The sequence below is a fragment of the Cygnus olor genome, chromosome 3 (assembly GCF_009769625.2).
Source record: "Cygnus olor isolate bCygOlo1 chromosome 3, bCygOlo1.pri.v2, whole genome shotgun sequence".
Lineage (NCBI taxonomy): Eukaryota > Metazoa > Chordata > Aves > Anseriformes > Anatidae > Cygnus > Cygnus olor.
The window spans coordinates 99,461,121-99,485,193 of NC_049171.1; the positions used below are offsets into that span (position 1 = coordinate 99,461,121).

The 24,073-nt window shown below is 43.1% G+C and overlaps 1 protein-coding gene and 1 long non-coding RNA gene across 11 annotated transcripts in view; one reads left to right on the forward strand and one right to left on the reverse strand.

Moving 5' to 3' along the window:
- The window catches only part of MARK1 (microtubule affinity regulating kinase 1), a 58,155-nt gene extending 39,791 nt beyond the window's left edge, over positions 1–18,364 (reverse strand). For 2 of the 8 annotated variants that reach the window (XM_040551533.1, XM_040551530.1), the window contains exon 1: positions 17,992–18,340. In XM_040551533.1, the coding sequence (XP_040407467.1) occupies positions 17,992–18,042 (51 nt within the window). In that variant the 5' untranslated portion in view covers positions 18,043–18,340. Of the gene's footprint in view, positions 1–2,186; positions 2,309–17,991 lie in introns of those variants that run through there. The other 6 variants (XM_040551534.1, XM_040551532.1, XM_040551527.1 and 3 more) reach the window with 6 other exon arrangements.
- LOC121067271 lies at positions 15,505–23,718 on the forward strand. Of its 3 annotated transcripts, none has more exons than XR_005818205.1 (4): positions 15,505–17,721; positions 20,005–20,079; positions 20,919–21,040; positions 23,368–23,718. It is a non-coding gene; the product is annotated as an uncharacterized LOC121067271 (long non-coding RNA). The 3 variants fall into 3 exon arrangements; XR_005818204.1 differs by lacking the exon at positions 23,368–23,718 and adding an exon at positions 22,867–23,361 and having other exon boundaries at positions 15,506–17,721; XR_005818203.1 differs by lacking the exon at positions 23,368–23,718 and having other exon boundaries at positions 15,510–17,721; positions 20,919–22,670.
- Positions 23,719–24,073: the final 355 nt, after the last annotated feature.

Sequence of the window (24,073 nt, forward strand, 5' to 3'; positions counted from 1 at the left end):
ATAGTCCTTCTGAGTTACGCGGTAACATATCAAGGTGCCTACCATCACACCTCATTTGATTAAGCAAACTTCTTAGTCCTGAATTCCCCCTTCTTGCATTAAAGCAAGTCAAATCCTCGGTACAGTCAACCCTCAAAATCAAAGAAAGTACACATATTGCTGGATAAGGCACAGCATCACGTTTCCTCACTCAGTATTATCTCCTGCTCTGAATTTAAGTTCCTTTCAGACAATTTTTAATATTCATAACCCCAAACATTTTCAAGCATGTGCCATACACATGAGCATTTGTAACTGCTGTCGTATTTTGCACGGTAATCAAAATAACTAGCCCAAATAGAGGAGTCTAAATGGTTTAGAAGACCTTATATACAGGTCTGATTAGTAACAGCTTTAATTCACAATACCAAGGCAGGAAGAAAAAGGGGAGAAAGATTAGAAGTCACGTCCTGAATGCCCAGTTCTTTTCATATTTAACTGCTTGCTGTCTGTTGCTATTCCTTCAGTAGTGAAGAGCTTCTCACAAACTGCCTTTTTCCTTCTGCTGAAGAAACAAACCCAAACTAGAGGAGTCCAAGTTTTGTGAAGTCTTGGTAGGCCTCAATATAGAAACTAGCACAGCCGTTTCGATCAGCTTCTTCAGCATCATACATCAACAGCACACAGAGCTGCAGGGTTTGCAGGTATGAAGCGTGGTACCACTCAGAGCCTCATAAGATGACAGCATTGTATCCACCACCTAGTGCCAGAAGGGGATTCACTTTTCTCCCAGGTAAACATCACGTCTGCACAAAATCACAGCTTACTCTTGCCACACACACCCATCATGTCACACTACAATTAGTAAATCATCTCCAATCTCAATCAAAAGATTATTAGAGCACTATCTACCCTAACTTTTCATATGTGACACATAAGAAAGTACTTTGGATGGAGCAATTAGAAAGACAGAATGTGTGTGTATGCACACGATTCTCTTCATCATTTCTTACCAGCAATTAAACTAGACTGTGAATGCAGTATAGAAACTTTGTTACTAAAAGAAATGAAGCAATCAACCTACTTCACTGAAACAGGACAACATGCAGGACTGGGCTCAAAACAAACAAAAAAACGTAGTGAGGGAAACGGAATACACAGGTTTTTAACTGGATACCAAGACCAATGGACGGCAGAGACAGAAGGGGATCAGACAAAACCCCTTGCTGACACAGGCTTTCCAGCAGTGCACAAAGAAAATAATCAAACACATGCATGTGCATCTTTCTGTTTATATCTGATTTACATAACACGTAGGAATTCTAGGCATGAACTTTTAAAAGAGCTCGCAGCTATCAGCAATAAGAAACAAGTTTGAATAAAGCTCGTCTAAGTCAAGCATATGCAAACAATTTATTAACTGATGCTGTAACTCTGAAATGCATTTATATATATACATATGTTTGAAAGTCCAGACTAGATGCATGGAGCTCACTATACAGTATCAAGTAAGATACTAAAGAGAATAACTCTCTCACTCTTTTTTGTATCTTTCCTCTTCTCCCTAATTGTAACTTTCTCAATTTCAGAAACACAGGTTCAAAGAAAATACTAAAACTTATTTCTGTTGCAAGATAAAGTACAATACATTAATGTCCACGCAAAATAAGGATTGCTTTCTGGAAGCATTCACGTATGCTGGTGACAGGTAAGCTTATGTTGAGCACGGAGTACATCTTACACTATGAGCATTATGAAGGTGTCTAAGTCCCACAGCAGTTTTTTTAGTCTTAAATGCTCAAGATAGCTTCATAAGACAGAAATAAGTTTGCCAGCTTTGAGACTGAACTGTTTTTCTAGTCACAGGATGCAATGTTTACAGGTCTGCGCTTCAAGCAGCCTCAGACAGAGCGCAGAGCTGCTCTACAAGCGCAATGTCATGCGCAGCTACCCAACACGGTTCTAATGCGCACAGAGCTCTGAAGAACATGTGTAATTTTATATAGTGACACTAACAAATCCTGTCCATGTTATAGCAGGCTTTCTCCCTTTTTTTTCTAAACACAACAGTGTTACATGGAAGGGTGGACTTTATTATCAAATGCAATCACAGATACTTTCTATTCAAAGATTAAAAAAAAAAAAAAAATACACTCATCCCCCTCTGAGGAAAGAAGCCAGTCAAAACATTTCAGAAAAACAAATACCTTCGTGGCAGCAAAGCAGGTCTCATAACCCGAAATCAGCTAACACATTTCCTCAGCTTATCGTTCCCCCTCAGGAAGCCTCCCCCCAGCCTGGCGTGCAGGTGCAGAAGAGCAGCACCTTCCTGCATTTGTTTTATTTCGCTCAGAATTGGCACAGTTACTTCAACCTGGCACTTTCATTCCTGACTCATCTCAAACACAAACAATGTTTTCCAGGGCTAATTTAGGACAGTCAGCCCGTTATCACCTCCATTAATTGCTACAACAAATCAACTGAGAGCCCACCACCTTAAACACAAAGAAAATCAAGACAAGCCTGCTAAAAGCTGTTGCAGTAAACCACAGGTGTAGCCAAGGGGAGGAAAATCTACTTTTCTTAAAATCTTACACCTAATAGCTTCTAGTTATTTATCATTCAGTGTAGTCCTAGACACTGCAATCAAGCCTTACCAAACAAAAGAATAAGCCTGTTCTTTTTTTTTTTTAAATCAAAAATAAAATGGTTAATGTACCTCACATGTGAAACCTAACATGACTTCCGTGTTTTTGACAGAAAGTGTGTATCAGAAGTGGAAGTGGGAAGAAAGCAGAAAGGTTATTACTGCTGCAGCCTACTAGACACATTTAAAACATTCAGTGCCTCTCGCAAGCTATAGCTCTTTCTTCAGGAGGTGATCAGTTTAGCTTTGCCAGTGTTTTTTGACCTACCTTATGAGATCTTCAAGCCTGCCAGTGCTGAGCTCCAGACGAGCACTCGCAGCTCCCAGAGAGCATCCTGCCAGTGCCCAGAGACATCCTCCGGTACAGGGCACTACTGCTCAGTGCCATGGCACTCACAGGTAGCTCAGAAACATTCAGTAGGACAAAAGGGAATGAAAAGCTAATGCTGATAGTTAATTTGAACCAACCAAACAAGAACACACCCAGAAAGAGAAACTTCTGGCAAAGGAAACCGGCAGGAGCTTTTATTGCGCTTATAAAGGACACAGGCAGGTCATTTTTCAGCTGGCCTGATGAAAGGCAGGCGAAAAGAAACATGAAACAACTTACAGTTCAGGATTGTGTCAAGCACATGGAGCTTCTCAAAGTGTTTGCAATAGTATAAGAAATGGAAAAAGCTTGAATATCCAACTTCAAAACTGAGGGGAAAGGGCTGTTTCTGCAGCCTGCAGACTACAGTCTGGAAACCTGAGGCTTGCCTCCAAATGATGAGAAGAACAGCAAGATGCAAGGTTTACTCACAAAAGAGTGACCAGTTGATAGAGTTAAGCATCTCCCTCAATCACGATCAAACAACAGCCTTCTGGGCCACCTGAGGTTTCTTCTACAGAAGGCAGAAGAACATCCGCACAGCTAACTAGTGCCAGGCTCCAAATTCCACCTCTTTCTCTCCAAGTTTACAAAATGTGATTTTTTTTTCTCGTCTACTGGATACCTAAGACATATCCGTGCCACAGGAGGCTCACGTGGGGTGACCTCCAGCCCCTGAGCGCAGAAATCCCTCGGCAGCGCCACCAGCATCAGGGGAACGCCCAGCCCAGGCGGCCGGGACCACACCAGCTCCATTTTAACCTCTCGTGGAATCACACTGTCAGGCCAGGAACAATGGGAAAAGAAAACCTATCACACCACTTTTCTACTTCATAAAAGTTATTCCTTTAGCAAGCTGGACAGTAGGCCTTAGTCTTTACATTCCCATTACTGGATTCACCAATGATGAATCTATCAAGACAGGTTGCCATCTTTTTTTGAAGAGACCATTTTACCTCAAGGTTTTATTAACTTTCTAAAATCAAGCCCGCTGCTAAAAAGCGACAAGATGACCAATTACAGTATCCAAACTGAAAGCAATATAAGCTAATTTAGTGGATGGCCACAAAGATGATACGAGGCCTGTAGCATCTCCCCTATGATGAAAGGCTGAGAGACCTGGGCCTGTTCAGCCTGGAGAAGAGAACACTGAGGGGGGATCTTATTAATGTTTACAAATACCTGAAGTGTGGGAGACAGAGGGATTTGGCCAACCTCTTTTCAGTGGTTTGTGGGGATAGGACAAGGAGTAATGGCCACAAGATAGCGCACAGGAAGTTCTGCACCAACATGTGAAAGAACTTCTTCATGGTGAGGGTGACGGAGCACTGGAACAGGCTGCCCAGGGGGGTTGTGGAGTCTCCTCCTCTGGAGATATTCAAGGCCCCTCTGGACGCCTGCCTGGGCAACCTGCTCTAAGGAGGCTGCTTTGGCAGGGGGGTTGGACCCGATGATCTCTGGAGGTCCCTTCCAACCTCTACAATTCTGTGATTCTGTGATTGATGCACACACGTCCCACAAATGAAATTGGAGGGCAGCACAGGGATCCACAACCTCCATTAAACCACGTTTCAACTGAAGTTCCCCAATATTGAGAAGGATGTTGGAATATTCCTTTGAGATATTCAAAGGGGTGGTGAGGCACTGGAACAGGTTGCCCAGAGAAGCTGTGGATGCCCCATCCCTGGAGGTGTTCAAGGCCAGGCTGGATGGGGCCTTAGGCAGCCTGTCCTGGTGGCAGGTGTCCCTACCCGTGGCGGGGGGTTGGAATTAGGGGATCTTTAAGGTCCCTTCCAACCTGAACCATTCTGTCATTCCTTTTAAGGAGCTTGAAAATCTAATTTAAAGGGTACAGAGACTTATCTTAGTATTTTCCTTCAAACAATACAATACAAACATATCTAAAAGTAGTTAGGCAACCTGTTAATTTTGACAGTTAGAAGAGGAAAAAAAAATCGCACGGACTAATAGGGCCTATTTTATGCCCTTCGGGGCACCAGCAAGGATCCTTCCTTATCCAGAGAGCACGTTCATGGACCTTTGTGCTAGAGGTTACCAGCTTAGCTTCATTAAGCGTCAGCCTTGCCAGTATTTCCTGGTGCACCTCTCTGCACCAAAGCCTTCTGATGTCAGTAGCAAGTCTTGCCTCAAAGGACTGAAGTGCAAAGTGTCTCCTGGACACCTTCAACCACAGAAAACGTAGTTTTAATGTTTAAGACAGGATTTTATCAGACTCAGCATTCTGCAGACACATTATTTTCATAAGCATTGATACAAAGTTTGACTTTCTGAGGAGAGTGAGTAACACATCTTTGGCTCAGGAAAATCAACTGCCTTCTAAAAGGAGGTTCCTCTCATAGATGATTTAGTCTGTCTTAATAGCAGTGTTAAATATCAGATCAGAAAACATGGACTTAATTGGACCGTAGTAACGATTTACCTATATGTGGGTAATGCTACACCACATTTCAGCTTAGCAAATATCTTCCCAGACTTGCACAGATTTACGCTTAACTTTAAGCTGTCCAAACACAGCCTGCCCCTTGGACCAGCTTATATCTTACAACCCAAGAGCGTGCTCTGAGCAGTGCTCAGACAACAATCTCCTCCGAGCCTCTTGTTTCTACACTCATGCAATCATATCTTCTAACCTTTGGGCTTCAGTTATTTAACATTACAAGCTACCACAATTTAGGGAAGGAAAAAAAAAAAAAAAGCAGCCAACAGCAATATACCACAAAGATTTTGCAAAGTATGTAGTATAGCTAAAAATAGTATTTCCTTACATGTTTTAAGGAGGCTGATACAGTAATACAGTAGATTATGAATATTAACAGGTACACATATACTGCAGACATCTGTCAACGCATTGAATTCAAGCCATGAACAGAAGTTACGTGCAAGCACTGAAAAGAAATGCAAAAGCCAAGCCCAAGAGAAAGAATGAGCATAACTAATGAAATAGTCCAGGTGACAAGTCACCAAAAGATGTGAAAGAAAAAACACTGCAGGATGCAAAGAAAATATTGAAAGCAACAGATGCTGGATTTACTGTCCATTAAAATAAGTAGGTAAGAAGATTTAGAAGAAATGTTACGTGTGTGTCTTTATATATATATATATATATATATATATATATATATATATATATGGATGAAGCTTAAGAATATGAAGAATTTATGATTAAAGGGTCAAACAAAAACTAACACTTATTCAAAACAAACAGACATTAAAACAAACATCCAATCCAACAAAAGAAAAAAATATTTTACAAAAAAATTGCTGTGGCTTTCTCTCTCCAGTCCTTGACAGTCAGTGTGTGAGGAATTGCAGATCCCCAGCTATGGCCTTCCAACACTACTCCCAGCCTGCAAGACGTCAAGGTCAGGCATTTCCAGACTTCTTTATCAGGACAGTGAGGGACAGCAAATAATTGGCAGCAGCAATGGCAGCCTCCAGCTCGCCATAAGCAGAGGCAGCTCTTGGCTCTCTCTGGAACTGGTCATACTTTGAACCAGCCTGGCAAGCACTAAAGCACTGTATTTTACAGTTTGGGACTCTCCAGTTTAAGTGGCTTGCTTGACCAGATGGTGTCTCATATTAAAGCAGGAATTAATTTGATTCAGCTGTAAGGAAGGGCAAGTGAGGAAAGCAGAAATCCCGGGAACCTGATGACAATGTCAGCAGGTGACACAGACAACCAATCCCCATATCATGAAGTTTTGAGGATGGATTCCCAGTTCCTAAGGAGAGCCGTCCTTACACACATTTGAGATGGCTATCACTGCATTGTTCCAAGCCTTAGGATGGGTCAGTCAGTAATGCTCTCTCTTCACCACCAGCAGTCCTAAGATGCTCCTTGCCCCTTGGGAGATGGAGAAAGCCACAGAGTACATGAGATGCAATCGCAATGTTGCAATGCCTGAATCATTGCAAGCTAACTGTGAGCTCAGTCTGTATTTTCTTCCTTAAATTTACCAAATTAACTACTAAGCCTTCCCTTTCCAGGGATGAGAGCTCTCAAGTTAGATATCTTTCTCTTTTCACCAAGCAGACGACAAAGAAGCTGTTCATGTTCCACCTGACATGAAGTTAGGCAGAGCTTTCTGTCCTTTCCCAAAAATTATCTGGAGGTAAAAACTTTACCTACTACCTGTCAAAGCACTTTCACTTACTTCTTTGTTCTGCTGATCTCTCACTGAGCTAGTCTTGGAAATATCTCCAATGAAACCCAGATACTATTAGGAAAACAGCCCATGCAGCATTAACGTTTCACTTTATTATAAATAACTTTAGTCTGATAGTCAACTGTTCCATTTAGTTTAGCCTCTCCAGATTAAGAACTATTGTATGAAAGGAAACAGAACAAACAGACACAGAAGTGCAGTTTGTCTCTTCTATGCTACTCTAGAAGTCCTGACACCACTCACTTTGAAAATAATTCTATTTAAACAAAATGTTACACGCCAGTAGGAAAAGGATTTAATAAGTGATGGTGAAAAAGCTGGTATACAATACCAAAACATGAATTTCCCCAAAAGGTCACACAACCGAAAATAAATAAAATCCTCTAGCATTTAGAAAATGTATAACTTGATTTTGATGTAAGCACTGTGTTTCTGCAGCCGTCAGATAAGTGAGAACAGCTTTATTAAAAAGGACCTTTAAATGCAGTTTATTTCATCAGTCTTCTTTTCTTTGCAGAGGTTGAACCATCAGGTTTCTCTCATCCTGTTCACGAACACTACTGCAGCCACACATCTCTTATAACAAGGTTTTGAATCGACCAATTCCAGTATCTATATTAGATCGATCCTCATTGCTCATACCAACTTTCTATAGATAAGATTGCTCTGGACTATGCAGCAGATGGAGAAAGAGTTTCATTGTGAAGCGCTCTCGTATATTTTCTTTTCCATATGCATCTTATGTCCATCACTGGAAGACAGAACTCTAAAAAGAAGGCAGCCTTGTTTAATACTGACATAAGAGAAACAAATTTGAAAAGCTACTATATATGTACACATGGTTAAGACTGCTCGGAGACAGTATTGCTAATATTTTTTGTATAAGTTTCATTGCGTTAAATGACTACAATCGTCGCTCCTTCTAGAGTCTGATCTTACGGAGAAAATACTATTTTAACTCCATCAAGTAACAATATTTTCCTGATTTTTTTTAACCACCAGTAGACAGTCCCTACTACAGTAATTGCATGAGGAAGAAAATCTGATTACTGTTAGAAAAACATTTACTAAATAAAAACCCAAATGCTTTAGAGAATTCTATTGCCTTCAGTCGATAACACTGTCTGGAATAGAGATGAACAAATACATTACACACGCAATCCATTTGGAGAAAACTACCATATCCTCTGTAAAAACTCAACATAGCATTTAACACAGTACCATAATTTCCATGGCAAAAATCAGACTTCTTAATGTGCAAGGTTCTCTGAGTTTTTGAACTATGCCTCTGCTTATTTTAAGTAATGACAGAAACATCTAAGAATTAGAAAGATTCTTATATACATCTGAGGCCAAGCATGCACTCTCAAAAGGAATTTCAGATATTTACTGTTTAAGCACAAGTAATTTACGCTGCTGCTACACATAGTGCAGTATCTCCTACACTTAGCTCCCCTAACTCCACAGTTCTCTCAAAATACATTCCTGACATATCAACTGAGTTCACAATGAAAACCTCTCTCTACACAGGACATTATAAAATTGTACATCCTTCCTGACTTATCATTACAAAACCTTGGTTACTCTCAACTGTCACCTAAGAGAATAAAGCACAGTAACTCTACTGGGGGGCAAAAGGAAATGTAAAGTGGGAAAAATACAGTACCTCTAACAGGCAAATATTTAAAGCTGTAACAATCCTTTTTGCTAGCACCTTCAGAAAGTGCCCCCAAAACAAAGCCAACTCCCCCCAACCAACCCGAGGCAAAGCATTTCTTCACTCCCTTTAACTTTACGACTCAGATCATTCCCATACTCCTTGAGATCCAAACAAAAGGACGTTGCTCAAAGAATAACCAGGAGATACACTACACAGCTTTAGTAAAGCTCTCTATTGATTTTGGTTATGTCACGAGCAAAACTGGAAAAGGTCCCAGAAAGAGTGAGAAGCACAAGGAAGTTGGCAACAGCTATGCAAGCTCAAGCACAAAAGCACTTAAGTAAGCAAAATGTAGGGAAAAACAAAGAGGGGAGGGGAAAATGGTGATAAAAATAGGAAATTACAGGTATTAAGTGGCCAGCAGCTTAATGAACATGGACTGACGGAATCTCAGAAAGATGGATATTGGGAAATATGTAATGAAAAATGGGCTGTGACAGCAGGTTAACAACTATCACTAGGTTTAAAATGACCCTGATCAAATATTTGAGGGACTAAATAAGAAAATCGCTCCAAGTAATAACCCTTAAGAACACAATTAAGAGGCCTTCTCCACTCTGAAAAAGGTAGCTGCTTGAATGCAAGTAAAAGACATTTTTTTTAAATTTTATTTCACTCTCTTGCTATAAGTACATGGCTGAGATGGAAAAGATGAGACCCAACAGTAGCAAAAGGAGAAAGCCAGGAGGAAAGGCTCCACGGGAGCTGAAAATAGCCCTCAACCACCGTGACTCAGGCTGTGTCTTCACTTTGAAGGTGTGTGTGTTCAGTGCACCACGAGCAAGGCGCAGGTCCTCCCCCAGAAGAGCAGCAGCACTACAAGTTCTGCCACGAGGTTAGCCTGGGGCAGGAGCCTTTCCTGCAAGCCCTGCTAGAGCCCCATCTATCCAAAAGCTCATCTGTTTTCTCCAACCACTTCTGGCTAATACAAGATAGCACCTAACAACCTCGACTAATTTTGTCTCTACCTGAGATTTTAAAGTTATCATGCACTGCTATTACTTTGTAATACAAAAACAATTAGACTGTCACCAGTGATACTTCCATTATCTGCTCTCGCAAAGGACTGCCATAGGCTATCCAGTAACTCTGTAAGCTCAGCAGTACTTTCCATCAGAGACGAAGAAGTTGTGCCCTCTTACTTTTCAAGCAATCGACCTTACAACTATATTTGTTTAAAATACAGTACTGCAACACATCTAGGCAAAGCTCCTCACGTTGAATCTATAATATATCATTTTTTGGGTACCATTCTCTGCTCAGGTTAGCATCTCTTATTTTGCTACTTGTGTGAATTCCACAGGCCACGTGTTGCAAACAGGATTATTCTTCTACTTGCTGCCAACACACCATGACAGTCATGTTAAACAAGGCTGACACTGCTCTAAGGTTATGGAAGCGTTTCCATTCTCTCCTCAGTGCAAGTCAACCTTGCTGATCTATCTTTACCAGAGAAACCCCTGGGACTCTGACCACACGTATCCAGCTAATATAGCTACTGGACATTTAAAACGACTGGATTTAAAGAATGGTTTACTGCTCATTTTTTGTATGTGCTTCTTTGGATGTGATATACACCATGGAATGGAAAACAAAGAAACTGCCCAAAAGTCCTCTCTTTCTGACACATTACCAGGCTTTTGAAATGCAGTGCTAAGAAACATGCAGATACGAAAAAATAGCCCCCCTCCTTTTTTGTTTTCCAAAACACATTAACACATTGGATTGTTTTATTATGAGTGTAGGTTTCTATAACGTCCTACATTTTTTGCAAAATGTCACAAACTTGAAACAGTTGGCACACAAAGGGTCAGGAGACAGGGATACCAAGCACTTGTATCTTGATCAGCTCAGCAGGAGTCTACAAAAGTCATTTTGATGGTAAACCACATTAATGCCAAGAAGGTAAGCAGAGCACAGACCACTTCTGATTGTTTCACCCACAGCCTGCACCTAAGGTGTTCGACAAGCATATGAATGGCAAGATAAAAGAAGCAAAATGACTTTTACTGGATCTAAATACAACAGAAAAAAAAAAAAGACTTGAACACACAGACAACACCTTTATTTCAGCAGAACAGAAAGCCTGCTTACCAATGATTTAAGTGAATGTAAAAGTGACGGTAGATCAGCTGTCCTGGTAAGATGAAGAATTTTAGAATAACAATGATCCTATGTTCTCCACAGATGCACAGAAAACCTGCGCTTTGGGGTTTTACATAAGTACACTCTATTGATCGATCATTACAGTCTAACCCATGGCACTGCTCCATGAGCACGTCCAGTCCATTGCCTTAAAGATTAATTGTAACCCGGCTGATTTTTAACTATGCGGATGCCTTACTACGAATGTAAACATAGGTTTTTCAGCCTAAGTGGGTGTTTCCCATGACAGCTTACATGAAGAAACCCCTGACTAAATGCTCCCCTGAAAAAAACTTTTTTTTTCTACTGCCATGTCAGTTCACAAAGAAGCAGAGAGAGTACTTGCCAATGCTCCTGCCTTAAACTATTTTACCATGATTGTTAAAGCATGTTTGGTCACTACTTGGGTAAAATAAGATGAAATTTGGAAATGAAAGTGCAATTTTTACCCATAGCTTCACTAGGATGCCCACCAGAACTCTGCCTAAACTGCATCATCACCAGTAAGTTGTAAACTGACACAGATCTCAGCGATCCTTTGATTTCACCTTTTTTTTAAGCTATTTATTCTATTAAGTCAGAAGTTTTCTTGCTTTTTTTTCCCTCTTTCTTAGATGAAATACTACCTTCTGCATTTAAAATTCAGTTCAGAACTGAGCAGAGAACATAAAAAAGTTGATTTACAATCTGAAAAAAGTGAAAAAATGTTAACAAGCAAAGGCTTGCCAGTAACTGTGGAGAAAGAGCTTATTATTAAAATTCAGATTCAATTGCATTGTATTCATTACACTGAAGGATATGAATGTTTCGACGGAACTTTCCTGCTTTCTTTGTTGTTTTCAAAAACATTCAACTGGAGACCATTTCTTCTTAATTTACCACTACCTAAAGAAGAGTAAACATTTAAGAGTAAAGACCAAGAAGAACTACTGAAGTCATTAAAAAAAATGGTGATTATGAAATTCCAGAAAGATAAAAATCACACACAAAAAGCAAGCATTGTGTTTCCAACAACAGAAATCAACAGATCACGTCATGACCACAATACAAATAAGCTAAGTTTGAAACACACCACTGTCTGCAGCAACTTAGTCGCAGCATATTTAACCTGGAGGGCAGCATAGAGCATAAATGTATATTTAAAAAGAGGGGAAAAAAAGTCGTAGCTACTAATAGATAATATCTAAACACCAGTGATAAAATGCTTTCTCTGTGATATCACTAAACATTTGAAAGGTTTGCTCAACCTCTCAAGTTGTTAGCTGTGCAATTTGTGGTGCAAATAAAGCCCTGAAACAGATTTCTTACAGATTTCTAGCTCCACGTTAAAGGTAAAATAATCTCTGGCCTAATTACACAATAGTTTCTCATTGAATCTGCTCTGCTGAAAAAGTTTTAGAAGTTCTCTCAAATATCAGTACGATTTCAAGAGTAGATCTATACTAAATTCTGAGAAAAAGAAACCTGCAAGTGCAAATAAAAGTCACTGATCAAGAACATTATTTTACAGAAATCCCACTCTATGCAATTAAAGTAAAAATGAAATATTACTTTTCTAGTGTTTAAGCTATTGGTGTGAGAATTTAGCAGGAGCTCCTTCAGCTCGACAGCAGCAACTGTCATGTAGTAGCAGTGTACCACATAGTAGAAACATTAATTTCCAAATAGAATTGGGTGCTACTAAAGAAAAAAAAAAAAAACACGCCACTGTCTTGACTGATGATTAAAACATTTTAAGTGCAGAGTTAGAAAATAAAAAGCTGTACTAACAAACACTAAGTCTGCAGGATGAAGAAAGGATGATGGTAGAGGCACACCCCCAAGGCTACGCGGAACTTAACCTCATTGTTCTTGTTACGCATTTCACTCCCCTGACCATGTAAGTACAGTTTTCAGAAGACCAGCCACAAACAATCAAATGTTATGTTTACCTATGAACCTCCAAAACCCCATGAAGTATGAAATGACATCAGCAGTACAATCAAACTGCATTAACTCTTCTAAACTCTAACAGCACGTTCTTTTATGACACCTAGAAAGAACACTGAAGCATGAAATGAGACTGTACACAGGCAGATCTGTTCCAAAATATTTCCCTTTACAGAAAGGGAGAAGAAGGACACTAAACACATACATGCATCACCTCTCCCAGCTGCAATTCACACAGAAGGTTAAACGCGAAGTGGTTAACACGCTTTGTAATAAAATGAACCTTGCTCTCTCCTTTGTGCTTAATGCTGGAGCTAAACATGTGTTTTCCCCCCACAATGTAGGGGGTTGCTCAAGACTTGAACCAAAAAAAAAAAAAAAGAGCAGAAAGAAAACACAAACCTTCAAAGTAAGATTAGGAGAGCATACCCTGTTCTTACCATCCAAACAAACATATGGCCTAATGGAGTTCTTATGATCAAGAAAATTCATCTTGCATGGAAAAAACACAGGCATTCTCCACTTTGCTAAAGCCCATCTCTTGTGGATAAGAAAGATACAGCTGTACTCTTGAACCCACAAGGCCTGGAAACTAGGCCATTCTTCTGCTTAAGGCACTGAAAGAAAGAATTCTTGTCAGATACTTTCTCCCACGCCCCCTCTGTCCAAATCAAAACCATGTGTTCTTATTGTGCAAAAGCAAATCCAGGCAAAAAAAAAAATTAAACATGGTATAATTATTATTTCCCTGACCTCACCACTTCATTCCATCCTCTTATCTCTTGCCCCGTTCAATTTGTTTCCCTCTAAAAATGCAGCTGTCTCCCAGTCTCCACTATCAGCAAGCCATCCTTCACCACACCTGCTTTCGCTGTCATCTCAGACATCACCCTGCCCTCGCTAGCCTGCAGCGGGGTGCGCGCGTGTCAGAATTATCACAATTACTTCTATGATAATGTAGTCGATGGCATGACTGTAAGTCGCTGTGTTATCGTGCCTTAAAACTCCCCCCTGCCATGACATCTCTTAATCGCTCTGATAGGGCACTGGCTGGGTAAGACAAGCTGCAGTTCCTACGTTCCTCCTCAGCTCCGGCCAGCCTTATCAGCCAGCTCTCCCGCCTTGTTTGTTCCTTCTCCTCCAGTAAACACGTGCCATCTCCGGAGCAGGATGTACCAACTTCTGCGTGCCTGAAAAGTACAAGGCAAAACAGTTCCCTGGGCCTTCTCTGAGAGGGGTGACGCCGCAGCACAAAGAGAGTCCCAGCATACTTCCACAAGTAAGAGTAAGAGCTTCAGAAGACTGAATGACATTTACCAACGAATTTAAATAATAATAAAAAAACCAACTTATACCAGCCTACGAGGTCTTTATGTCAGAAGAAGCAAACTATAGCATTCTCATTTTTATTAATTTCACGAAGCAAGTGGCATATAGCCTACCACCGCAACGCCATGCGCCTTTCCTTACATAGAACTCTCAAAAAGCATTGAAGATCACGTATTACCTGCATGTTTCTTTTCTTTTACTGTAATTCAGGAAGAATGTCCCCCAATTTAAGCACATCATACACGACAATATGAAGGAGAAAACACAAAAGCCTCAATAGCAACTCAATGAAAACAAACGAGCTACAACAAGCTCAAAGCTTTTGATTCCTATCCCTCTCCTCCAGCCTCAGCAGAGATGAGAAGCTCCATTCACCCAAACTAATCCCAACTGCAACTGTCTGAATGCCCTGAAACATTACCTACAGCAGCCTACACATCACTGTCAAGAGGAAACCATAGTTACACATACGAAATCAAATCACAGGAAAATGTTTACTTTCAATACTACTCTTACCCCTCACTTTAAAAAAAAAAAAAAAAAAAGAAAGCTGATAATAGGCATGAAAATAATGTTTACTGCACTGCCTCTACCCATCAATTTTCCTCAGCTTTCCCAATAAACTATTCAATAAGAAAAAGTGTTTGACAATCATACTGTATTTTGTTTCCTTAAACATAGCTATGGTGAAAGAGAAATAAAATTTCCAGTGCAAAACACTTATGGGCATATGAGTTAAAAAAATTAAACATCGCATTGGTAGATGAAAAGAATAGCAAAAAGGACAAAAAAAAAATGGGTGTGAATTTATATAATGCAGGGCTATCAGTTATACACATACTGACTGTTTCACAATGACTGCTCCCCTCCACCTGTTGTTTGTCCATTGCCATTGGTCCTCCTACCTTTCACTCAAGCTGGCTGATAAGAATTTATCAGGTAACCTGCTGCACGACCCTACCCCTTCTGGACTACTGTCAAAGGGTACTGTGGTGTAAAAGACACAACCAACTACTGACCCGTGTGCTGTTTTCACACATCCAGCCAGGAACTCTCGTAATTCTTCAAGGGGTGTATATTCTTACGACAGGTGCTCTGTCCAATTTTATTATTTTGTTCAAATGACAGAACACATGCTTGCATACTTACTGAGAAAAGTGTACATTGAAATATATACAAAAATACACATAACTTTTTCTTTTTTTCTTAAAAACAAGAAAAAAAACAGAACAGTGAAAGCAGCTGCTGAGAGACCGGGGGTGGCAGTGGTAGGGTAGTTCCCAATGATTTCATGCAACGATCTCACACCATGTGCAAAGCACAGCTGGACGCAGACGTAGATTTGTACCCAGACCCATCAGTCAGCTCTCTCGGGGATGCAGAGCTACAACCTATCCCTTGAGAGTCACACAATGGAGCAACATTTCTGAGGGATGGCCACAAGGAAGGAAGAAAAGATTGCTACCCAGAAGATCACCATTAACTGCACAACTTCTGAGAGCTTCACTAATATATATGCTTTGGAATTGCAGATATGCACTACAAAGAGGGAGTCAGTTCACCAGGCCAAGAACACTCATACTTACCCTGCTCTAATTTAACTCCTGCTTTCCCAGCCCCTCTCTTTTAAGTAACTTCTCCCAGTAGTTGCAACCTCTTGCTACCCCAGCTACCAGAGCTTACCAGCTAACCTCTGCACATCAAGGCCCATCAGCACAAACACTCTGCCCGTCCATTAGTGCTTATTAACAGGAAGAAGCACATTAAGAGCAAATTAAGCGTCTCACCTCACCCTGACAGAGTCCATTTTAAACCAAGGAATTATGCTGTCCTCAAAGTCAACAACAGGCCAGCTCCTTCTTCCCACATTTGCCACTTTAGCCAAAGCTCTTGGGCAAGGGCGACCAGCAGTACCCGAGGGGGCTTCCCCAACGTCCAGAGGGCAGAGGCAACAAACTCCTTGAGGGATCCCTGCCCTGAAACCCAGCACACACCCTGCTAACAACAGCACAAGAATCACTTTGTGCAGATTTGGGAACTTACTGCTGCACAGCTCTTTACAGGTTGCCTGACTGAGAATTATATTCATTAGTATTAGGTTACAGACTTACACCAAGATTTTCAGTAGCAAATGTGCAATTTTAAGGGCTTTGATAACCTGTACACACCTGATTTTTAGATACCCTTGCCTTCTCTGAAAGAAATAAAATATCCTTACTTATATCTAGTTGTCAAAATAGAGCATTCAAAACCAGCACATTTTCTAAATGAACTACCAACAGTTTAATTGAAGTTTTCATTCTACAGAAGTTGATGATGTTTGAAAATACTTCCATTTGCCTTGTGTAAACGCAGTTTGCAAGTCTTATGCGCTGTATTACTGGATACATGCATAAATATTTCTTATCTCTTCCTGTCATCTATCCCTTGTCTACATTCCTATATACATTTGAAATGGAAACTCCTAAGTAACACGCATCATTCAAATCTGGGCCTTGTCATTTAATTAAATCTAAATATTCATTTTCATCTCAAGGACTTGCTTCCATTCTGACACTAATAGAGAACTCATCAGTCCATGAATAAATAGTAAGGACAGACCAAATGGATCTATCTTCTTGCTTTAAGCTTTAACTAGGAACCACACAGACACTGCCTTGTCAATTACACTTCCACTGAGCGACTGAAACTAAAGCCTTCGTTTCTCTAACTACATTTCTGCTACCTTCACCTTCTAACGCCTCTGCTCATGTTTACTCTTCATTTCACGTAATCCAGTAACCTATTCAGCAGACGCTGCTTCTCTAGCTTGTACACGACGAGGCCCTGGTGCTGGCTGGAACCTGAAGCACTGACACGACACAACCGAGCCCTGTCTGTCGCGACCCACCTGCCCGCCTCCCTTCGCTCCTTTACCGATCGCTTTCCATCCAACTGCAAGCCGGGTAAAATTGTGTGTGTGAAATTTCATATGACTGCTCCTGCAACTCCTGCCGCTTTCCCGAAGGCAACTAATGATATCAAGGGCACATTCCAAACATAACTCTTTTAATCTTGGTTCCCTCACCTAAGACGAAAATTTCACACCTCCCATACCACTGCCTACTTAAGTAATCACCACCGGCGGACAGGGCCAGACAAAGTCCGGGACTTTGGGATTTCTTGGTCACACTGTTCTCACGGAGAGGGGTTATTTTCTGCAGGAAGACCGCCACAATGGAGAACAGCACTACGCTTCTACCAGTCCGGGCGGAGCGGAGGAAGAGCGCAAAGACGTTTAAGCCGAGCACAAAGGAAGACACAAACAATCCACTCGGGAGGTACCGAGGACGGGAACACGGCCTCCCTCCGACGCCACACAAAGCCAACCAGAGGCAGGCCCGCAGCAACAGGAAGGCAGGAGCCCATCTCCAAGGTGCACACCAAACAAAGGGCGAGCGCAGCCGGACGCCAGCCGGGGCCGAGCGCCAGGCAGGCGGGCGGGTGCCCGGGCAGGGGCGGCCCGGCCCCGAGGCCTCTTCCCCGGCGGAGGGCCGCGGCCAGCGCCGTGCTGCGGCTCGGCGCAGGGCAGGGCAGGGCAGGGCGGCCAAGCGAGGCGTGCAGCCGGCCCTGCGGGCGGGGGGAGGCCCGCGGGGCCCGGCGGGGCAGGGGCAGGGCGGGGGGGAGGCGGGCAGGGAGCACTCACGTTCTCCGCGTCCCGCTCGTTGACGGTGGGCAGCGGCGTGCGGGTGGACATCTTGCGTGCCGGGAGGGGGTGGTGGGGCCGCCCGCTCAGCCTAGGCCGCGCAGCCCCGCCGGCAGCCGGGCGCTCCGGGCGGGCCGGGCCTCCTGCCGCCTGCCGGCCCCTCTAGGCGCCCGGCGACATGGCCGCGCCCGCCCGCCCGCCTCGCCGCAGCCGCCACCGGGCTCCGCGCAGCTCGGCCGCCGGCCCCTCCTTCTCCTCCCGCTGCCCGCTCAGGTGAGCGGCCGGCAGCGCAGGGCGGCCACGGCGCCTCCTCGCAGCATCCGGCAGCGGCTCCTCCTCCTCCTCCTCCTCCTCCTCCTCCTCCCGCCGTGGCCTTCCCCGTCCCTGCTCCTCCTCCTCCTCCTCCTGCTCCTCCTGCCCGGCCTCGGCCCCGCGGGCCAGGGGGGCGACGGAGGGGGCTGGGGGCAGCGGGACGGGGGTGCCGAGGCCGCCCCCGGGGCTCGCTGGTGTGCGGGGCAGGCAGCGCTGTGTCCCCGCCTGGGTGCCCGCCCCGGGTCGCAGGCTTTGTGGAGGAGGCTCGCAAAGCCCCGTGGCAGCACCTGTGCGCATCTAGGCGTGTGTGTGCGCCTCGGCCGGCCGCCCGCACCCAGCCCGGGCCGACATCAGGCCAGCGAGGCCGTGCAACGCATCCCTCCGCTTGTGCCCGGGCAGCACGCAGTCCTTGAACGCTTAGCTGGTGACCTCATGTACTTAAAATTAGAAACACGCGCATTTTAGTCTCTGAGAAGTTGCTGGTGTTTACGTGACAGCAGCTTTTGCTATAAAACCAACCAACCCCTCTAAAAATAATCTGGAAAAATAGAAAAGCTCCCCTCCACCAAAACCAAAAGAAAAACAATGTGCCTGAATTTCCATTGCAACGACTCAGGATTTTCACAGCTGAGTTTGTAAACATGTTAATAAATTCAGCAAACAATCCTTGTTCTCAAAGACTGTATTTACAAAAAATATTCCGGAGTGCACTTGATACGCTCCACACCTATCTCCAGGAAGCCCTTATGCACTTGCGGAAGGAGGTACTTTGTTATTTTTTACCTATAAATGTGTTCAGTTCTGGCTGATTTACCTCTGGTGTCATTCAAGAGGTAGCCCAAGCCTGAAAACAGCCTCAGCAACTGCTCAGCCGACACCAGTTTTCCAGATATTTGGGAAAACAGCTCTTCCTCTGCTGCTGACACACGCACACACAGAGGACATCTCCGTGTTAGCCCAGTCTCTCTTTGCACACTCAGCATCACATTGCTCTGAGCATGCATGATTTGACTGTCTGGAAAGGCAGAGCTTCCCAGCTAGTCCTCAGGTCAAAGCGTCTCAAATCTTGGTGAAGGCCTCAGCGAGCTCCTAGCTCATTGCTGGCACTACTGACTGCGAGGAGACTTTCACAGTCCTTCATTTTTATGGGAACGAAATAAGCCAAGATTGGGTTTACTCGGGGTAAACAACCATGGTCTCACCAGCAAGCCAAAACAAGTTTGTTGACAAACTGGATATTAACCCAGTTTGGTTGCTTAGCTCATCAAAATGCGCTCACTTTTATCCCAAATAAGTACAAGGCTGTGTCTAGGGCTCTGCGTGGGGCCTGGCTCTGCAACCCTTCCTTGGTCGCTGCTCCCCCCGATGCCAGCCCGCCGTGGTATAGATTCGTCTGTGCGCTTGTGGTCAGAGAAGAAAGCAGTGTAAACTCAAATGTTTTCTAAATGTATTTAATGGCACCACTGGCTAAGGGAAAGCTTAGAAAGACTTCCTGCCTTGCAGCTTGAATGTTTCGGTCAGTAAGACATATGAACATGTTGGTTCATCAGAAATTAAAAGTACATAATAATTCCTGTTATCTGCAGACCTGCTTTGCAGTTGTTTTGGCCGTGGTTGTTACTCTTATCTGCATCTTTCACAGTAATAAGGTCACCCATTTGTTTAATAGCTTGGTCTAATTTTTGTTGGTTATTATTACAGGCCTCTCCACCCCCCAGTGAGAAAATACGGAGACGGCAGCTGAGGAGCTGCATGGAGGAGAAAGCAGCTCCAGAGGTAATGCTGCCATCCCTCACCTGCTCTCTGGAGAGACAAAGCTCAACATGGGCAATGGGCTGAGCACAAAAATAGCCTGGAAGAAAGATGCTCTGAACTGTCAGAGACCTGCCCTAAAATATGCAGAAAGTTATTGCTGCTCCAAGCAGCATTAACTCCCACTCCATGCCCAGCGTGAGTCACGAAGCGCAGGCAGGGCTGGGATGCCAGCAGCAGCAGAGCTCTGCGCTCAGCCTCTGCAGGGATGGAGGACTGCGAGCCGCATGCTGCAACCCAAAGCTATCGTTTGGCAAAGGTGGGAAGGCAGCAGGAGTGTTGCTCTTGGGATCCATGTTTTGAGAGGCTGGAGGAAGTCTTTACTTCTCCCATCACAAGTGAGAGGAACAGACTCGTGTAAATAGGCGGATTTGGGATGGGATCTCAGCTTTTAGCCCAAGCTCTAAGAAACTTGCATAGGCCCCTACTCGAGCCTGGGTGAGTACCTGTTTTTGTTTTATCCCTGGCTGCTTGTTAGGGAAAGGGAGAGGAGGCAGAGTACAAGATGTAAGCTCCTACACCGTTATTATTCTGAAAAGTGCTAATTCTCCGCATTTTTCCCAGAAATATCACTTTTATTTATGACCAGACAACTTTGTTTAGTGAGGAAATTAAGGTGTCAGTAGGCTCTGTAGGCACTTGTCCATCCCAAGGGGACCTCCAGCAATGAGTCAGCTTCAGCTTCTTGGCTCATAGGCAAACGGACTCATTGCCTTGTCCCTTGTTGAAGCCAAGCCCAAATGCCTTGTCCTTCAAGAAGCCAGCTGGCTGCTTCTGAGGCCCACTTTACTTTGTGTTCTCAGGGATGTGCTGGCTGGGAGCCACGTACAGGCAAGCGCAAGCACAGAAATGTCTCCCCAGCATAAGCCTACTGCCTTGGGACCTGCCTGGGATGGCCGGGAACCTTCTACATACAGTGCATTAGGTAACTGGGTTGAACTTCAGGGTTGGAGGGTGGATGTTCCACCACCTTAACCCTAACTGAATATTATCCACAACTGTACTAGCAATTTCAGGCACTAACCTGAATGAGCTTTTTTCCCCAAAATTTTCCAAATCTGATTCTCAATATCAAATGAGTGAGGCTCAGAAATAACACAGGAAAAGGTGACCACTTGAATGTGAACAAAATAGACCTAAATCTTGGTCTTTATTGCTTTTCATTATACCAGAATATCTACTATATAGTGAAAAATAAAATGAAAGACCTGAAAAAGGAAGGTCCTGAGGGAATTGGCAGGTGAAGTTGCTAAGTCACTGTCCATCGTATCTGAGAAGTCATAGCAGTCCAGTGAAGTTCCCATTGACTGGAAGAGGGAAAACATTGCCCCCATTTTTAAAAAGGGAAAAAAGGAAGACCCAGGGAACTACAGGCCAGTCAGTCTCACCTCTGTGCTGGGCAAGATCATGAAGCAGTTCCTCCTGGAAACTATGCTCAGGCCCATGGAAAATAAGGAGGTGATTGGTGACAGCCAACATGGCTTCACAAAGGGCAGATCATGCCTGACAAATCTGGTGGTCTTCTATGATGGGGTTACAGCATTGGTGGATAGGGGAAGAGCAACTGACATCGTCTACGTGGACTTGGGCAAAGCATTTGACACTGTCCTGCATGACATTGTTGCCTCTAACTTGGAGAGACATGGATTTTATGGACAGACCACTTGGTGGGTAAGGAATTAGCTGGATGGTCGCACTCTCTTAAAGACTCATGCTTGAAGGCTCAATATCCAGGTAAATACTGAGGTGATTCCCCCCCTCTACTCTGATCTTGTGAGACCCCACCTGGAGTTCTGCATTCAGCTCCAGAACCCCCAGCACAGGAAAGACACAGACCTGTTGGAGCAAGTCCAGAGGAAGGCAATCAGGGTGATCAGAGGGCTGGAGCACCTCTCCTATGAAGACAGGCTGAGAGAGTTGGGGTAATTTAGCCTAGAGAAGGGAAGGCTCCAGGGGACCTTATAGTGGCCTTCCAGTATTGAAAGGGGACCTACATGAAAGCTGGGGAGGGACTTTATATGAGGGAGTGTAGAGTTAATACAAGGGACAATGGTTTTAAGCTATAAGAAAGTAGGTTTAGATTTGATATGAGGAAGAAAATCTTTCCTATGTGGGTGGTGAGGCACTGGAGCAGGTTGCCCAGAGAGGCTGTGGATGCCCCATCCCTGGAAGTGTTCCAAGGCTGGGTTGGATGGGGCTTTGAGAAACTTTGTGTAGTGGGAGGTGTCCCTGCCCATGGCAGGGGGGTTGGACTAGATCATCGTTAAAGATCCATTCCAACGCAAATCATCCTATGGTAAAATTTGTAAGAAGTAATATATTTCTATCTGTATGTAATAAGACTGCAATAGCATTAACTCCTGAGGTCATTACCAACTACTGATACAAGGCTCCATGGATTGTTTACTTTCATGAAAGATGACAAAATTATACGTATGTAGGCTTTGTAAATATATTATTAGTTGCAGTCAAGATTCTGTTTTTGCCACAAGAATCATTAGAAAGTACAGCGTTGGTGAAAAGTTATACTTGAACTTGCCCCCAATACTTTAAGCTTCCAAACAAATCTAAAAACTTAAATTAAAAAAAAAAAGATTATTTTTGAGTTTAATAGGAATACATAACTACTGTGAATGTTTTATTGTGTGTATGCAAAAAGAGGTTTACATAGATTTAACAGGCCAAAACTCATCTCAAGGTCAATTGTACTGAAATTTGACTGTAGTTAAGTTTGTCTCTTCACATTTCTAGGTAACTGAAGATTTTATTGTTTCCATACCATTATAAGGAACTGGTATAAGAATGTCTATGTAAGAACTTAATGTGAAAACAGTAAATAAAAGCAGCATTTATTACAGGTTGGTCTGGATCACTGGGAGGAGTACAATAAAATCCTAAAAGCACTTTGTATTTACAGAGCTTTCTTGCACTTGTAAATCTCCAAAGCCTCTAAAACAGTATTAGCAAATCTGTTTCACAGAAGGAAGAGCACCAGAAAATGAGCTGCACCCTTGAGGAACAAGCCGTGAGGGCAGTCCTAGTTCATTGCCAATGGTCTGAAGGACCATTAGTAAAGAGGATCCCCTTGTCCCTGGGCATGCCTCTGATGGTCTGAAAAACAGAAAAGGGTTGTAAACGGGTCCTAGATTGCTAAAGAGCTCTGTACTACGTCTTAATAATCATTGCTAAAAGTAAGTAGTTGAAATCGTTGTCTTCAGCTTTGATATCTCATCTTTCTTTTGACTCCCCCAGTCTCTACAGCCACAGCCAACTCCTTCCCACATCTGAAGAGTTTCAAAAAGGAAACTAGCAAGCCACCATAGCACTGAGGTAGAACCACAACAAAACCTGGGGCAATGGCAACTGCATGAATTTAAGCCCTTGTTTTCATTTTCCTCTGCCGTTTTTGACTGTTGTGGGTTTCAATGATGGTTTCAAACTCACTTCTTAGAAGTTTCATTTTCTCTTCTTTTTGTAGCTTGGATTTAGATTAAGTATAATGGTAGAGGAGGTAAGGCTTGAATCATTTCCATGCATCATCACTGTCTGTATCTTTTTTTCATTTTTTTAACATTAACATTCTTTGAAAAAACTACAATACATACCAGCAAATAATAACAATGAAAAGATAAATTTAGGTAATATAGTGCATTTGAAACATCTGTAACATAAGGCAACGCTTTGGTGTGTCTTTATCTGAAAAATATTTATTTGCTATGAAAGTAAGTTAAAGAGTAAAATAACTATTTAAAGCAGGTACTTCCATGATTCTTATCAAAGCTGTGCCTGAGCCTGCCACGCAAGACATAATGTGCATTAGTCTTGTGAAGCAGGGAAGCTTCTCTAGCTGTTGCTACAGCTGTAGGTCTGACAAGCAGAGAGGAAGCCAGCGACAAAGGAGACAGCAGACTCTCTATAAGTAGTCCTTTGGGACCCTCTGGATACAGATTTAAAACCA